This window comes from Myotis brandtii, unplaced genomic scaffold (assembly GCF_000412655.1).
Source record: "Myotis brandtii unplaced genomic scaffold, ASM41265v1 scaffold751, whole genome shotgun sequence".
Taxonomy (NCBI): Eukaryota; Metazoa; Chordata; class Mammalia; order Chiroptera; family Vespertilionidae; genus Myotis; species Myotis brandtii.
Window position 1 is genome coordinate 224,179 of NW_005370994.1, and position 18,441 is coordinate 242,619.

The window sequence follows — 18,441 nt, forward strand, 5'->3', positions numbered from 1 at the left end:
CAGGCGGGGAACGTTGGCTTCCTCCTTCAATGAAGGAAGCAAGCCTCATGTTCGCTTTAAGCTGCCTGACTGCCAGCCGCCATCTTGGCTGACAGTTAATTTGCATATCTCCCTGATTAGCCAATGGGAAGGGTAGCGGTCGTACGCCAATTACCATGTTTCTCTTTTATTAGTGTCGATGTGCTCTAAGAGGGACAAAAACACTCTACCATCCCTCAGCCTCTTTTCCATTTTAGTATCTCTTTCTATTTTCCTTATTCTGTCTTTTCAAAGCTGGGTTTGGAAAAAGAGGAGGAAGACAAGGCTTTATGAAGCCTTTTATGTGGCCCCTACAGAACTGATGACCTAAAGCTTTAGGAAGTAAACCAAGATGTTTTAAAAAAATCACTATACTCTATTACGGATTAAGATTTAATTGTTTTAAAATAAATGTCCATGCTTATGTTTATTTTATTATTCAAGGAGCTTTTCCTTATCCATTTCTTTTTTCCTTTAACATACATAGGTTTTTTTTTAAAATTTATCGATTTGTTCAGAAGGAGGGACTTACCAATGAACACATTCACCAGAGTTATGCCAATTACTACTGGAATCCCAGTCAAACAAATGTAGAATTTCTGTCAAGATTAATAAAAACAAATTTTCAATAACCATTTCCTAACTCTCTTTCCCACCCTTAAGTTGTCCTTATTACATGATTTCCTTATATTACTTATAAAATAAACTTGCCAAATTGGAGATGCAGTATCAAATGATTTATTTCTGTGATTTTCTTTTGCTCTAGTTTTTAGATGCCTAAATTTAACACCAAAAATGAAAGAAAAAAGGGATTAATTGTACAAGTATTATATAATACATATTTGAGTGATTTTTCATTTTTTGATTAAAACAATGTAATGAAAGTTAGGAGTTTTTGTATTAAGAAGAAAAATACATATAGATTTGTACACCCGAAACCTATATAATTTTATTAACCAATGTCACCCCAATCAACTCAATAAAAAAGAAAAGTGTAAAAACATCAGGTTGATTCCAGCCACTGTATAAAATCTGAGTTGGCCACGACAAGAACAGTGGGAGCTCAACCAAGGGGTTGGAGAGGGCACTGAGCACAATGACAGAGCAAGAGAAGGTCTAGGGGGCAGCCCATGCTCAAATGGTGGGTCACAGCTTTAGGAACAATGACAAAGAGCCCAGACAGTCTTCCATCTTCTACGGCCTACTTTCCATTATAGAACCTTGCATTAATAATGTACAATCAGTACCCTGCTGCACTCTCTAAATCAATGCTCCTAAGCAATATAGAAATAAAATCATATCTCATAATAATGGAGGGCCTTATTTGAAGAAATACTTCAATTAGTTCTTTGGTAATTTAAAGAATATTTTAATAATATAAATAATTATCCCCAAATAAATCTGTTTTCAAAATTCTGTAATTTACTAATATAGATTTTTATTTTTTGTCAGGGAACACAGATTTCAAAACCCCATAATCCTGAGAAGAAAGGAATAGCTCAATTTTTAACCTCCAATAAGCATAAACCCTTTTTTGAAGAAAAAGTGGTTACTAAAAAAGAAATTTAGTAACAAATCAGACCTTACTACCCATTTCCTTATCTTTTGAGAAAAGACATATGAATTTACAAAATGAAAGATGTTTTCTAAATAGGCCAAAATGGTCTTCCTATTTATATGAAAATAGTTCAACAAAAACTTTAACTCACCAGTAAATTCAAAAAACGCTTGTCATAGAATCCAGAAGGTTTGATAACAAACAGTCTTTTCCCATGGTCTCCACTGTGTCTCACAGGAGCTAGAAATATTAAATTACCCTGTTTTATACAAGTTTCATATCGGTATACTGTTATTTTCTGAGATAAAGTCAGATTATAAGAAAATATATATGCATACATTTTTAATTAAGATTTTAAAATGCATGTTCTTTAAGTATTAAAGGCGGGGCAGGTAGGGTTTCCTTAAACAGAGATTGGTGTTCTGTTCTAAACTATAGCTTTCCTCATTTTTATTCAATGTTAAAAAAATACCTAAACATTTGTTTGAATGTTTCAATAGCAGGCAGGAAAGGCAGATACTCTTGGCGGGCTACTTTGTTTACCCTCTGCAACAAATTTTGCTAATGCTGCAAAAGAAATAAATTTAAGTTATGCCATTCCATATGAGGCAGTAAACACTTGCTACAAAATAGATGGAAAGATATTTATTCAACATATATCCAGCAGGAATTTGAACTTGTTACGAAAGTAAACACTCTACATATCTTGATAAAATCCCTTTGTAAGCCATTTCTCATTCCCAATATCCTCCTCTTCAAATACTCCCCAGATGATGGTATTTAATCAAACTTTGCTGGAGATAAAGCGAGGCAAAATTTAACTCCTGGATCTTCTTTCTACACCATTTCCTCCCTTGGAAGCCTGGAAAGATCACATGGGCATCCAAGCCCCTTCTTCTGGAAGCAGGAAAGGCTGTTTCGGCTGTGTAACTACATTCTGTATCCTTTGTCCAAGCTTCAGTGTCTGGAATGCGCTCCCCTCTACTGGAATCTGTTCTTTGGGCCCAGGTGACATCTTATCCTCCAAGAAACCAACATTCTTCCAACCAGATGAGAACTCTCACCTTTGAATTGCTGTGTATTCTAGGGAGGCGCCTAATTCCCTTTATTCTCCCAATAAAACATAAATGTCAAAGAACTTTCAATGTGTGAAAGAGCAACTCTTCTCTTAATTTTGGTATCACCTGCAGCAGCTTGAGATGAATTTAGGTTAATTCACAAAAGAACTAGAAGCTGGTATGAATTTACTAAGTACAATTCATACTACTAAGGCTGTGACAATAACAAGAGAATTTGACAAAGTATGTATTTCAGCGAATCACTTGAAAGTTACAGAATTTTTTTGTGAGCTATATGGAAAAAAATGGGCTGGATAATAGTATAAGTGCCTACTATGTGCAGGTCCTTTGCTAGGCCTATTGTCTAAGAGGGATACAGACAGACCCTACTGGAAGCAAGACACTAACAGATTAACATAATTACAAATCTATAGGGACAACAAAGGAAAGAAACAGGATGTATTGTCAGAAAAGAACAGGCCCAGAAGTAAAGTTCATATTTAGACAGGATGGTCTGTGTGTTGGTGAAGGGGTTGGGGGGAACAAGGAGGTACAAGGAAAGGCACATTATAAACTGAGAGAAATATCAAGTTAAATGAAGTTGAAATTGGCAATTGATTGATTGATTACACCCAAACGGTAGTGATTACTTAATGCAGTAACCTGCCAAAGAGTTGTCTCCATAGCCCTGGAGGGTCAAGATTTCTTTGAAAAAAAAAAAAAAAAGATTTCTTTTAATGGCCTGCATGATGGTATTCCTGACAAGACACAAAGCTACTGCCACAAGAGTGGTTACTACACTGATGATGAAATAGGATCCCCCAAAAGTCTTCATACACATTTACAAAAGGCTGAATCTAAAATGATTAAATGTAAGTGGAAAGTCCTGCCTGGACCCCGACCTCCAAAGTTTAGTGGCTCACAAACTTAGAATACCAGTAAGAGTCATTGGTATAATGTGGTTACCAAAAAAAGCCAAGGTAATTTTATCTTAATATGTATTAAAAGTTCAAGGTCAAAGTGGAAGAAATCCCCGCCCTCTCATCTCCAGGTGTCCCCAGTTTTAGAGCGACAACCTGGAGCCTGCTCCACTTATGCAACCAGAATTAAAAACAACCTGGAAACTGACATTCTGAAACTGAAAGAACTAAAGCTGATTGGTCTACAAAAAAGAAGTCTGGTTAGAAACCAGATGAGCTTTTAAGGAACTGAAGGGCTATCCCATGACAAAGGGCATACACTCTTCTGGGTTGACTTGAAGCAAAGAACTTTCAATGTGTGAAAGAGTAATTTAGAGCTTAATACAAAGAAGAAGTTTCTAACAATTTCAGTGGTTGAAAATAAAATTGGACCGCCCAGCCAGTGTGGCTCAGTGGTTGAGCATCGACCCATGAACCAAGAGGTCACCAGTTCGATTCTCAGTCAGGGCACAAGCCCGGGTTTCAGGTTCGATCCCCAGTAGCAGGCGTGCAGGAGGCAGTCAATCGATCCATGTTTCTCTCTCACCAATGTTTCTATCTCTCTATCCTTCTTCCTTACTCTCTCTAAAAGCAACAAAAACATATTTAAAAAATTTAGCCCAACTCCCCAACTCTCCATTAAGTAGTTATTCAAGTATCAGTAATGGGGATTAGTATACTACGGAAGGGGGCGCGCAGCGTTGGTCTGGATTTTTAAGGTCTTTTTCCTTAAAGAATCTGAATATATGGCCTCTCTTATAAAAAGGCATACCTTACCAACTCATCAATTTCAATAGTTTCCTTCCATGTCCAAGAACTCACTCTTTTTTTAAAAAAGAAAAATCTGTTTTTATTGATTTTAGAGAGAAAGGGAGAGGAAGAGAGCAACATCAATTGGCTGCCTCCTACACACACCTACAGGGATCGTGCCCCGGCCAGGAATTGAACTGGAGCCCTTTTGGTGCCATGAAAACAGGCATCTTCCACCACTTTATAAAGCCTGGAATTCCTCAAGTATTCATTAATTATGTGCAAGTAGGTGTCAATAACAATTTCTTAAAATGCACATAACCTCGGGAAAGTTATGTTTTAACAACTGTAGTCTTTGTGTGGATCAAATAAGATAACTGTATAATTTTATGTGTGTTTCCAAGAAATTGAAAATCGGTCATTTTTCCCCCCTCATTCTCAGACTATTCCCAGTTAATGTCACTTTACATCAATGGTTTAAGGAATTGAACACCCCCTAGAAGCCATCCAATATTCAGAAGCATTTTCCCAAAACACACTAATGATATTGCTCTTTTGCTAAAACACTCTCTACTGCCTAGAAAACAGATAATATAATTTAGTCATCCCCTCCCCTCCCAATTAGGTCCCAACTCCCCCTTTTTAAAAACATTTATATTTTTTTATTTTTATTTTTTCAGTTACTGTCTACAATGTAGATTCTACATTCAATACCATTCCGCGTGAGTTTCAGATGTACAGCACAGTGGCCAGAAAATCATGTACTTTCCCTGTCAAGTCAACAGAACATGCACACTTGTAATAAACGTCCTCATTTTTAGAGGTGAATCAATACAAGTTCCAAGCGATTCAGTGCCTTCTGGTTAGCTTCCAAGACGTGAATGCCCAAGGTCACACACACACACAGCTACTGAGCCGTGGAGCCAGGGCTGGAACCGGGGAACCTAGCTCCAGAGGAAACAAAACGAGGCTCTCCACTCTGCTGGAGCTCACACTCCCCAGGGGGCAGACATACACAATAATACAGATCAAAACCTTTCATTGCACGGGGACAGGTAAGGCTTCACGTGCAAAATACCTCTGAGAGCAGGCACGGCTGGAACACAGCACCCTCTGCACTGCTATCCGATCCTCCCCGGCTCCCGGTGCAAAGCGCTCAGATGACCTGCCGCGATCCCCCCAGACCTCCGCGAACGGGGCGCAGCGTGTAAGCGGGGAGGAGGGGGTTCACCCCGTTTACCTCCAGCGAGACGTGATGAGGATTTAAAGAGGAGGACATGTGCCATCAGAAACGGCTTACAGAGGGATGTTGTCCAGGAATGTTGTTAGCCAAGTAGTTTGTTGGCTACTCCCCATCCTTTCCAGCAAGTCCCCACGCATAATGCCTTGTCGGGAGCCTCTGCGCCTGTCCACGCATCGCTTAGCATCACCGGGCACCTCCGCAACGCGACTGCCAGTGTTGCGGGACCAGAGCCTCGTTCAGGGGGAAAGTACGAAAAGCCGGTGCCGAGAGGCCCGGGTCTCAGCTCAGCTCCGGGCCTTTCCGACCTCAGCGTCATCGTAAGTTAGCCCACCTGGGAAGGCTGAAGGGCCAAGTGTTCACAAACGCTAACGGACAGTTTAAAACCCTCAAGCCCAGCCCGCAATTTCTCGGCTCCCGCCGGGTCCCACCAAGGTCACCCCGGCAGCGTCCTCGCTCCCCCCGCTCCCCCTGAGAGCGCTCTCCCCCACAGCCGGCACCCACCGACAGCCTTCGGGAAGCCGCGCGTGAGGAAGCCCCCGGGTCCGAGCCGCGTGCCCAGGCGGCGGCCAGCCAGCGCCGCCAGCGCGGTGACCGAAGCCCGCTGCAGCAAGCTCATGGCCGCCATGGCTACTCCGGGCAAGAGGTCGAGCGGGGGAGGGCAACGGGAGCCGAGAGAGCCAATTCACCAGCCGGGGCCAAGGCGGAAGGCGGCCATGTCGAGTGAGGGCAAAAGCTGTTCCTGTGCTCTGCTTCCGGTCGGAGTGACGCACCGGAAGTGACGCATCTGTGGACGAGAACGCGGTTTGCTGACGCGAGAAAAAAAATGGCTGCTGCCAGGTTAGCCGTTCTTTGCAGGAAAGTGTCAGCCGCCCTGCAGACTTCCCGGTCGTTCATGAGCCCTCAGGTCCCCGCTGGCACAGGGTAAGTGATGTGAGGAGGAGGTGTGGCCCTCTCCACTTGGGATCTTGTCTGGTTGCTGAGATGCTGAGAGCAGCTCAGGGATGGAAAGGTCGCAGGATGGGCTTGAGCCCGAAGCCAACTTGGGGAGGAATGAGTGACTTGGTACCAGGCGCCCACAAGGCGTTTCCCTTCCTGCCTCATTTTGTTGCCACCTGCTGTGAACCGGGCTGTCCGTGGGGTCTGCAGATGCCCGGTACTTGCTGGTTAAAGGTAGAGGCATAGAAGGAGCCCGTTGGGCGGTGGGAGTTGGGGAAAGCTTCACTGGAGAGCTTTTGGCTTTGGGACTGAAAGCTGTGTCGAGCTTGGATGGGTAAAGAAGAAGGGGCCTTGTTATTCCTGCGATAGGTCACAAAGCGATTGTTCAGTCAAGCTGAGCGACTAAATGAAAGTAGCCACGTAAATGAAAAGCTGCCCTTGCAGGTGGGAGACAGGAACATCCTACACGCGGTGTTCATTATTTCTGCAAAGTCAGGTTGTCTTCTGGTCAGACCCGTCGTTTTTGACTTTAGGGTATATGTTTCCTCCCCCTTATTGGTTTTTGTCTGTAATGATTTGAATTTTATAAATAGTTGGGTATATCCGATTTTTTTTTCCTAAAAGGAAGTAATGTATGTGCTCTTGAGTCCAGCATTTATTATATTACAGTGTTCCTACATATTACATGTAACTTTAGAGATAAGCAATATTGTTTTCATTTTGCAGAGGCTCAGAGGTTGTAACTTGAATCCATTGTCTCTTCCATCTAGTTATCCTTTTTCCTTAAAAATTAATTTTAGATTTTTTTATTAGAATAAATTATGTTCATTTGCAGACACTTTGGAAATAGGGTCAAATATTTTGAAGAAGAAAACAAAAATCAACTCTAATTCTACCACTCAGAGATAAACAGATTTCCTGCCCTTTTTAACTTTGCATATGTACACATACATGTAATCTGTATATATAAAAGCCTAATATGCAAAGTTTCCACTCAGGAGTTTGACCGACTGGGAGCTCAATCGCTCACTATGTGTGCTGACCACCAGGTGGCGGCAGGGAACAAGGAAAGGCCCTGGCCGGCAGCCGGCAGCTGGGGAAGGGAGGCCCCAGCCAGCAACCACTAGGGACCCTACCCATTCACAAATTTCATGCACTGGGCCTCTAGTTTTGAAATAAAACCAGGACTATATTTACATATATGCATTCTTGTGCTCTACCCTTGTTTCCCCACCTTTTTATTTTTAAGAATTTCAAAACAACAGAAAAGTACCAAGAGTAACCATATATTCTTAATCAACCCTTAGCATTTTTATTTAAATATATTTTTATTGATTTCAGAGAGGAAGGAAGAAGGAGAGAGAGACAAACTTCAATGATGAGAGAGAATCATTGATCGGCTGCCTTCTGCAAGCCCCCCACTGGAAATCGAGCCCACAACCTGGGCATGTGCCCTTGACTGGAATCAAATCTGGGACCTTTCAGTTCGCAGGCCGATGCTCCATCCACTTAGCCAAACCAGCTAGGGCAAGCTTTAGCATTTTATTACATTTTTCTTTATCTCTTTATATCCAGGCCTTTTTCCCCCCTGAACTATTTGAGGCATGTCCAAATTGCAAGCATCATGACACTTCAGCATATATCTCATAAGAACAAGAACAATGTTTTTGTTCTTGTTTTTAATTCTCACTCGAGGATATTTTTCCATTGATTAGCATAGAGAGTGGAAGAGAGAGGGAAAGACAGAAATATTGATGTGAGAGAAACACATCGATTGATTACTTCCTGCACACACCCTGACCAGGGCCCAAGCTGGGGAGGAACCTGCAACCCAAGTACATGCCCTTGACCAGAATCAAACCCTGGATCCTTCGGTCTGCAGGCCGACACTCTATCCACTGAGTCAGTACTCCACCCACTGAAGAATTTAATACTGATACATACTATTATTCTGCTACTATTATAGCCCAAATTCAAATGTCCTCAGTTGTCCTGATAATTTTTTTTTCTTATTTTTTTATTCAGAGTCCAAACAACATTCATTTTTTTGCATTAGTTGTCATATCTCTTTAATCTTTTAAAATCCAGAATAGTTCCTTTTTTTATTTCATGACATTGACATCTTTTTTATAAGATCAATCTTTTTAGAATATCTCTCTATTTGGGTCTGTCTGATTGTTTCCTCATGGTTAGATTCAGGTTAATTTTTTTTTGGTAGGAATGCAATACTTGTGACATGCTTCACTACTGTATTTTAAATTATTTACCAGGTTATTAAATATTCTTTAAAAACATGATTTTTTAAATTACCGCAAAATAGACTGTCATATGGACACATAATTTTTAAACCACTCATGGTTTCACATTTATAATATCAACTTTTTAATATCATATATAATGCTTTAATAGATATTTACATTTATCAGTTTCCATCTATGATATTTCTTTAGTTGAAATTTCTAGATGTGGACTTAATGAGTTAGGGAAGAAACATTGTGGCCTCTAATACATGTTGCAAAATTAACCTTCAGAATAATTTTAATCTACTCATATGCCCACTAGTAGTTTAGGAAGGACCTACATATGTTACCTTAAAATATAAATGTAAATATACTGCCTCTGAAATTATAGGGTAGCAATTGTTTATGTATGTTCAATTGCAGGTTTTCTCTTATTCTGTCGCCTAAGAATATACCAAGTGTCACATCTTTACACCAGTGTAGAATACTTCATACCACATTATCAAGGAAAGGACTGGAAGAATTTTTTGATGACCCAAAGAATTGGGGAGAAGAAAAAGTGAAATCTGGTGAGGTATTTGGGTTGATTGGTATTAAATATATTTTTTTGAACTATCCATCATGTTGGGATTATTTATCCAGTTTAGGAATTACTTGGGGTTTTTCTTTTTTAAATTTCCTTTGGGAATGTCTATTAGTGAAAATTAAAAGGACAATATGATAGAGTTAATTGTTCCTTGGCAGCTTGGCAAAAGGTTTAGAAGAGGAGTAGGCTTAAATTTTTTCAGTAAATTGATGTTTGGCTTTGTTTTAGATTTTATTTTTTAAAAATAGTTTTTTTTACTTTATTAATTTCTAGAGAGAGAAAGAAGGAAGGAAAGAGATAGAGACAGACAGACAGACAGACATAGATTTGTTGCTCCACTTGTTTATGCATTCAGTGGTTGATTCTTACTATATATGTGCACTGATCTGATCAGGGATTGAACCTGCAACCGCGGTGTATTGGGATGACACTTTAACCAAGTGAGCTACCTGATCAGGGCTTAAATTTTATTTTTTAAAGATAATTGAAAATTAATTTATAATGATGTATTTTTACCTTAAACTGTGAAAATACATTCTATAGCCATACTAACATTTTTGAATGCTGTTGCCAGTCTCATTACTCATATTTTCCTGTATTAGCTAATTTAACCCCAATTTAATTCTAGTTGCATTTTATACTGTAATATAATAAAGCTATAATATATTTTACAGATAAGGAAACTGGTTTGAAAGGTTAAGTAATTTGCCAAAGGACACATAGCTAGAAAATTATTTCATGTTATGAATTTATCATTTTAATAGGAGCTGCATGGACCTGTCAGCAGTTAAGGAACAAAAGTAATGAAGACTTACATAAACTTTGGTAAGTATACTGAGTACATGAACATCTAGATCAAGCATGTCAAACTCAAAGACTAACTAACAGGAAAAATAAACAAGGTTTAAGTTTATGTGGGCCACAAAAAAACAAAAGCTTCAATTTTCATAGAAACATAGGTTTATTTCGATAGACACATGCTGAATACAAAGGGCTGAAATAAATGAGTAATAGTTAACATAACATAATAGAACATTTTAACCTATTTTTCTTGTTCTCCGAAAGCAAAATATTTCCTGTTGCACACACCAAACAAGTCAGTACAAGACTAATGAGGTGCTAAAATATTCGCTGCTAGTATTAGTGGAGAGAGATGGTGCACCTGCGCGGAAGGTGTCGAAGGTGCGTAAGGGAAATGAATGCAACAGGATTATAGTAATCAGTCATTAGCGAACGTTGTAGTTCATTACTAATAATTATGTATAACAGGATATTGTAAAAATTAAGTTACGAAATTTTTATTAAAACGTTTCTTACATACCATTATATTGGCTGGGCCACAAAAATATTCGCCTACAGGCTGCGAGTTTGACATGCTTGGTCTAGGTGTTTGAAGCAATTTAGTATAATGAGGAGGTATAAACTTTATGTGCCGTAAGAAATTGAGCGTTTGTCTCACAGTACTGTGGATGGTACATAAGATCATTATAGATTTCATAAATATGACAGGTTAAGTTATATTAAGACAAATGTACCAGAGTTCTCAAGTAGTTGGGAGGTTAGAAATTTTATTGCTACTAGTCATACTACACCTTTGTATTAACAATTCCAGTAAGCTAATAAAATGAAATGGAGAAGAGTTGGTCACATTTAGGCCTTCTTCCTCTTTATTACCTTTTGCATGATCTGAAATCTTTAGCTTATTTGCTTTGGAAAACTGTTGGAGGGTGCATTTAATTGGGAATTTATGTAGATTTTTGGGCAGTTTCTCCTGATGAATTAGAGTTGAGAGGATTTAAGACAGGGTTGTATTTTTAATGCAATCATTCAGTATTTGTATATATTGCAAAATGATCATTGCAGTAAGCCCAGGTAACATCCATCACCACACATAGTACAAGTCTTTTTTCCTGAGATGAGAACTTTTGTGATCCACTCTGCTAGCTACTTTCAAATATGCAGTTCAATAGTATTAACTGTAGGCATGTGACTTACTCATTTTATAACTAGAAATTTGTACTTTTTGACCCCCTTCACATATTTTGCCCACCCTCCCTCCCACCCCTACATTAAATGACAGTATTTAGCCAAAGATATGTTTTGTTGGGGCTTTACTGTATTTTTTAAATTGAGAGATTTCACACAAAAATAAAGATTTCTTTAATAATCAGACCTTGATCTGGCAGCACTAGCCACATGGCTACAACTGGCTGGTCTATGCAGCCACTGCTCGGAGCAGTGCATGCCACTTCTCACCCATCCTCTTCTTCCACCAAGCTCACCTCACTCGTAATTGTTATCTGGCTAAGCACTGGAGTAGGCATTTAAGGTTTTATCCCCCTATTTACAGGGTTATTTCTCTTTCAGGGCAGATTATAGAATTATAAAATGCTTGTAAGAACCACTGATATTATAGGTGTATTGTGTGATACAATAAGAAATATCCATTTGGTTTTTGTCCCCATTCATTGACACAGCTCCTAAACCCCTTGATATTTCCTGAGTGATAGGAGTGTCTTTTGTTCAAATTAGGTAACTCTTGGGGGGGGGGGGGGGGGGTTTGAACGGTCACTGGGCACCAGGAAGACCAAGGCATGAGTGAAGGGTGGAGCTTTCAGGCTCGCCACCCCGCCTCACCTCTGGGAGGGGGTAGAGGTACTGGAGATTGACTTTAGTCATTAGTGGTCAGTGATTTGGTCTATAGTGCCTACATAATGAAACCTCCATAAAAAACCCTAAGCAGTTGGGTTTGGAGAGCGTCCAGGTTGTTGAACACATGGAGGGGGCATGCCTTGAGAAAGCACAGCAACTCTGCATCTCTTCCATTGGGCTGTTCTGAGTTGTATCCTTTGTACTAAACCAGTAATAGTAAGTAAAGTGCTTTCCTGAGTTCTGTGAGCCAGTCTATCAAATTCCTGAACCCAAGGAGGGGGTCGTTGGAACTCCCACTTTACAGCGGGTCAGTCAGATGTGTGGTAGCCCTGGAACTTGCTGTTGGCATCTGAAGTGGGGGACAATTATGGAGTGAGTCCTTAACTTTGTGGAATCTGATGCTAACTCCAGGTAGTGTCAGAGTTGGAGAAGGGGTGCTGGGAAAGACAACACATTTGGTGTCAAGAGGATGGAACAGGGTTTAATGGGGGAGGTGAGGGGCGGGGACAAAGAGGGAGAAAAAAACTCTCATTTGGTGTCAGAGTGTTACGTGTAAAACAGCACAGATTTATTAATAGACAAATAAGTCACATTAAAAATAAGATGTGTAATATGTGCCTAAAGCATTGTTACTGTGAGTTATTAGTAAAAGGCTAGATAGAGCTGTTTCAGTATTCATCGTGGCTGGCCCTGGCCAGGTAGCTCAGTTGGTTAGAGTGTTGTCCTGATACACCAAGGTTGTGGGTTCAATCCCTGGTCAGGGCACATATAAGAATCAACAAGCAAATGCATAAATAAGAGGAACAACAAATTGATTTTTTTTTCTCTCTCTCTCTCTCAAATCAATTTTTTAAACAAATTTCATCATGGCAAAAACCAAACTATCTTCTGCCACATATTGTCTTTTTATTGCATATAGGACCCCAGTTCCTTTGTCTCCTGTTCAGTGCTCTCCACATATACTTCCTTTCCTTTCCTTCAGCTCTAATTCTTAATCAAACAGTTATTCACAAAACCTACCCTCACTTCAGCTTTGCCACTCAGTACCTTTGATTCTGCTTTGCTTTCCTTTCCAGTCTAACAAATCCCATCTCTGTGAAGCTTTTCTTGATCATCTTGCTAGAAGAAACGTCTCCTCTCTCCCACTTACTCCTCTGGTACTTGTTGTCTGTATCACTCATACACCACTTCTCATTGCAGCTCCGGAGGCCGCCTGGTGGAGTAAAAATAGAGAAGGTTTTGCACACTGGGAGCCCAGGATTTCAAGCTTGAATTAGTCATGTGCTCGAGAATACCCTGCTTCTCTCAGCCTTGGTTTCTTTATTTAGAAAGTGGACATAAGAACCACAAAGGGTAGTTGTAAGAATTAAATGAAAATTATGTAAAGTGTGTAACACAGTGCTTAGCATTTAACAGGCACTGACTGAATCATTTATCTTTCATCTCTCCACTTGGAATATAGGGGTTATATTTTATGCTTTTTTGTAACTCTCTTGGCACTTAATACAATATGTGATGCATGGAAAATTTATTGAACAAATGAGTAAGAGTAGATATAGCTCTGTTTAAAGGATTATTCCTTGTAATGATATTCTGTATATCGAGATTTCTAAAAGACTTTGAGAAAAGATCATTAATTTTTATTTCAAAAATCACAACTTTAGACCTGGCCAGCGTGGCTTGGTTGATTGGAACGTTGTCCTATACACTGAGGGGTGACAGGTTCGATTCCCCAGTCAGAGTACATATCCAGGTTTTGGGTTCGATCCCTGGTTGGGGCGTGTGTGGGAGGCAGTTGATCAATGTTTCTCACATTAATGTTTCTCTATCTCCCTCTCTCCCTCCTTTCCTCTCTCTAAGATCAATAAAATAAAATAAAAAAATTTTAAATTGCAACTTTATTAATGTTATCACAAAATAGCATTACAAGCTCTGTGTTTTGATATAGGTATGTCCTACTGAAAGAAAGAAACATGCTCCTAACTCTAGAGCAGGAGGCCAAGCGGCAGATACTACCAATGCCAAGCCCGGAGCGGCTAGAAAAGGTAAGGCTGTGGGAGGCTGGCTGTTTTGTGAGATAAAATTAACAGGAGTGAGTGAATGATTCCTGTATTTCCTGTCAAATAGATGTTTTCTATTTCTGCTTGATGTTTAGTAAATATACAGAGTTGTATAACCATCACTACTGCCTAATTTTAGAACATTTCCATCACCTCAAACGGAATCTCGTGCCCATCTGCAGTCACTTCCCATTCCTCCCTACAACTCCCAAATATGGGTGGACATGTGTTTGTATTTCTCTTGGGTAGATACCTAGGGGTGAAATTGCAGGAGATTTTGATGGAATGGCCCTTGGACAAAAATATTCATAGGTTTCCTGTGGCATAATCTTTATATGTTCTCTTTGGAATTCTGTTGTAGGTGATTGAAATTATATCTTTCTATTCTCTTCTCAGGTAATAGAATCCATGGATGCACTCGATAAAGTTGTCCAGGAACGAGAAGATGCCCTAAGGCTCCTTCAGACGGGTCAAGAAAAACCTAGACCTGGTGCCTGGAGAAAAGACATCTTTGGAAGAATCATCTGGTACATAGTTGACTTTGTGGCTTTTCTAAGATGAAAGTGGAAGTCCCTTGCTGCTTCCCCTGTCCAATATCTCACTGTATAAGGTGTATTAGCTATATTAGAGATAAACAGAGGCCCCAAAACCACTTTGGAGCTCCAGAATATGAACGAAGGTAGATTTATCTAGTAGTCCAGGCATCCCATTCTCATAATTCAGTTATCTAAAGGTGCTTTATCACAGCGGTTCTTAATCTTCTTATGTGAATCATATGATCTTTAGAGGATTTGATGACAGTTATAGATCCTTTCCCCAGAAAAATGTATAGTGTAAATGTAATTCAGAGAGTAATAAATGCCATGAAGCTAATTTTAGGACACAAGCCTATCCTCTTTACTCATTGAGAACCTAGGCTTATAAAGAAGTTTTTGAGGAGTAAGGCCACATGAGCCAGGATAAGCCCTAGAACAAGTTATGAAACAGTTTAATCTTGTCTCCTAAGTCCGGTTCCCAAAGTCCTAACCGACCTTGGGAAAAGATCTGATAATAAACATTTATACTGAGATAGAAATAGTTGAAAAGACCCAGTGTGTTCTCTCTCTGCCAGGGGTTTATTTACTTTTAGGTTGAGCTGCCAAAAGGAAACATTGTTAATAGAATTTTAAACATTGGCCAGCAAAATGGAGAAGGTATTTTGGGTGGTTGAAATTACATTACATAATGTTGCTTACTCATTTGGTGAGTTCTTTAATGGAGTTTGGGGTAATGGAGCTGCTTGGGGCCACATTTAGGAGAGTAGCTGTGCAATCTTTAACCATGTAATCCAGTGCAGAAAAGAGATAAATTGCTAAAACATCTAACCAAATACTCTGAACTATTTTATTTTCTACTAATTCTTATTTGGATTAATTCAGTTTCGGTCAATTTGGAAAGGGTGGGAATGCGGAGAGAATCTGTGTCAATTTTAGAATCTCTAAGAGTGTTATTCTCTTCAAGGGTTTTTTATTTTGCTTTTGATTTATTGACAACATATTTAGTCCAAGGAAAGCTAAAACTGTGTCGGTTTGCAAATGTATTAAATGTTTTCTGTAAGGCGATATCTTCTTGCTTTCTTTGCAGGCACAAGTTCAAACAGTGGCCTATACCTTGGTACCTAAATAAAAGGTACAACAGGAAACGATTCTTTGCAATGCCCTATGTGGAACATTTTGACAGGTGAGCACAAGCACTCTTACTAATGAAACATCCTTACATCAGATGACATGTCTTACATAAATAAGTATATGTTCATTGTGGAAAAAATAGAAAAATCAGGTAAAAAAGAAATTAAAGTTTTGTATAATCTCACCATCCAGAAATAGTCTTCTATTAACTTTCTAGTGTAGCGGTTGCCAGCTGGTAGTCCACAGACCACTGGTGGTCCGTAAGGTCCGAAAGGTTGGCGACCACTGGTTTAAGGAAACCTTTGGAGCAGTGGTCACCAACTGGTGGTCTGAGGACCACTGGTGGTCCGTGAGGTCTGAAAGGTTGGCGACCACTGTTCTAGTGTATATCTTTTTAAAAGTTTTATTGCCTTTCTATTCTTCAGTCTATATCTAAGTAAATGGTTAAATCTTTCTATAATGTTAAAAGGAAGGTCCAGATACTTTAGTTGCATAAAATGTGAGCTAATGTTATTGCAAGGTTGATGAAACCCCAGAACTTCTATTGGAAGGGAGAAGAATTACAAGTTTGTGGTTTCCAGGGAAAGGGTGCCATTCAACTCCTTAACTGTGGCTACCAAAAAGCACAAGAATGTGGAAACTACTGGGTTACTGGCTAAAGGTGCTCGAGTTCAGAATTCAAGGCAGGAAAGCAGCTGGAAGTTTAAGGGGAAATCCTAGCAGCACAAGAACCACAGCTTTTAAAAACTGCCTTAGATAGCATGTCCAACTTTCAGCAAGATTTCTTTAAACACTGACTTTCTCCCCCCAAAACTTGTTTCCATATCCAAAAATAAAAAACTATAAAAAATAATTTAAACAGGAATGAAATACATATTTAAACTGATCTTAAAGGTATTTTAGTATGCTTTAGAATCACAGTTTAAATTGTATCTACCCCACCAAACCAGCTACCTTTCTTTATTTCTAGTTTTATCTATTGTGGTGGTGGTGTGATTTATAGTAAGTAATATGTGTTTACCTTGTCCCTGTTTCTGTCTCAGAGCTCCTAAACCCATTTCTTAATGCCAGAAAAATAGAAAGAGAATGTCTTTTGTTATGTTAATGATGCCTTTTGGAAGTCACTCAAGGTTGGGGGCTGGCTGCCAGGGAAACCAACCTTGACTAGATGATTGAAACTTTCAATTCCAGCCCCTGATTTCTGGGGAAGGGAGAGGGGCGGAGGTTGAATCAATTGCCAATGGTCAATAATATAACCAGTAGTGCCTATGTAATGTTGCATCCATAAAAAGAAAATCCCAAAAGGACAGGTTTTGGAGAGTTGGTTTGGTGAGCAGATGGAGATTTGGGGAGAGTGGTGGCTGGAGGGAGAGGCCATGGAAACTCCACCCTTTCCCCCAAACCTTGCCCTATGCATGTCATTTGACAGGCTGTTCCTGAGTGATATCCTTTTATAACAAATCAGCTGGTGAGTAAACAGGTTTCCTTAGTTCTGTGATCTGTTCTAGCCAGTCAGTTAGAAGTACAGGTAAAAACTTGGATTTGTGACTGGTGTTAGAAGTCCAAGGAGGGAGTTGTTGGAAGTGTAGGTGACAACCTCTGGCACCATCTCTGGGGAGGTAGTATGAGAATTGAGTTGAATTATCCACACCCTGGTGGTGTCTGACCATTGCTTGTTGGTGGTGTGGAAAACCCCACCCCCAGTGAAATTAGGTCCAAAACCCTTTTATCTACAGTACTAGAGGCCTGGTGCATGAAATTTGTGCACTCGGGGAGGAGGGGTCCCTTAGCCTGGCCTGTGACCTCTCACAGTCTGGGAGCCCTCGGGGGATGTCCGACTGATGGCTTTGGCCCGCTCCCCGTGGGCTCCCGGACTGTGTGGGGAGCGGGCCTAAGCCAGCAGTTGGACATCCTTAGCACTGCCGCGGAGGTGGGAGAGGCTCCCACCACTGCTGCGGCGCTCCTCCTGTAGGAGCGCACTGACCACCAGGAGGCAGCTCCTGCATTGAGCGTCTGCCCCTGGTGGTCAGCGCATGTCGTAGTGACCAGTTGTTCCTCCGTTCGGTCGATTTGCATATTAGCCTTTTATTATATAGTACTAGAGGCCCGGTGCACAAAAATTTGTGCACTCGGGGGGGGGTCCCTCAGCCCAGCCTGTGACCTCTCGCAGTCTGGGACCCCTCGGGGGATGACCACCTGCTGGCTTAGGCCCGCTCCCCGGGGGATTGGGCCTAACCTGGCAATCAGACATCCCACTGGCAGCCCAGGAGCCCTGGGGGATGTCCATTTGCGAGTGGGGAGCAGGCCTAGCTGCAGTCTGACATCCTTAGCGCTGCTGAGGAGGCAGGAGAGGCTCCCACCACCACCGCTGTACTGGCAGCCATCAGCCTGGCTTGTGGCTGAGCAGAGCTCCCCCTGGGGAGTGCACTGACCACCAGGGGGCATCTCCTGCATTGAGCATCTGCCCCCTGGTGGTCAGTGTGTGTCATAGTGACCAGTCATTCCCAGTCAAAAAATGCCTGGGCAGCCTGGGTGAGGAGCTGATGGCTGTTTGCAGGCTGGTCACACCCCCTTCAGGGTGGGGGTCCCCACTGGGGTGCCTGGCCAGCCTGGGTGATGGGCTAATGGCTGTTTGCAGGCTGGTCACACCCACTTCAGGGTTGGGGTCCCAACTGTGGTGCCTAGCCAGCCTGGGTGAGGGGCTAATGGCTGTT

General features: G+C 40.9%; 2 protein-coding genes across 3 annotated transcripts in view; one reads left to right on the plus strand and one right to left on the minus strand.

The window, feature by feature from the left end:
- Window positions 1–6,308, minus strand: part of NDUFB5 (NADH dehydrogenase (ubiquinone) 1 beta subcomplex, 5, 16kDa) — a 15,150-nt gene extending 8,842 nt beyond the window's left edge. Inside the window, exons 1-3 of the mRNA XM_005883005.2 lie at window positions 6,088–6,308; window positions 1,728–1,816; window positions 551–617 (exon numbers count right to left, since the gene is read on the minus strand). Coding sequence (XP_005883067.1) covers window positions 551–617; window positions 1,728–1,816; window positions 6,088–6,211 — 280 coding nt within the window. The 5' untranslated portion in view covers window positions 6,212–6,308. The remainder of the gene's footprint in view (window positions 1–550; window positions 618–1,727; window positions 1,817–6,087) is intronic.
- Window positions 6,309–6,353: 45 nt separating this feature from the next.
- MRPL47 (mitochondrial ribosomal protein L47) overlaps window positions 6,354–18,441 on the plus strand; it is a 15,053-nt gene continuing 2,965 nt past the window's right edge. Inside the window, exons 1-6 of one of the 2 annotated variants that reach the window (XM_005883004.2) lie at window positions 6,354–6,507; window positions 9,186–9,331; window positions 10,113–10,173; window positions 13,949–14,045; window positions 14,457–14,587; window positions 15,684–15,779. In XM_005883004.2, the coding sequence (XP_005883066.1) occupies window positions 6,410–6,507; window positions 9,186–9,331; window positions 10,113–10,173; window positions 13,949–14,045; window positions 14,457–14,587; window positions 15,684–15,779 (629 nt within the window). In that variant the 5' untranslated portion in view covers window positions 6,354–6,409. The remainder of the gene's footprint in view (window positions 6,508–9,185; window positions 9,332–10,112; window positions 10,174–13,948; window positions 14,046–14,456; window positions 14,588–15,683; window positions 15,780–18,441) is intronic. The other variant, XM_014530629.1, reaches the window with a different exon arrangement.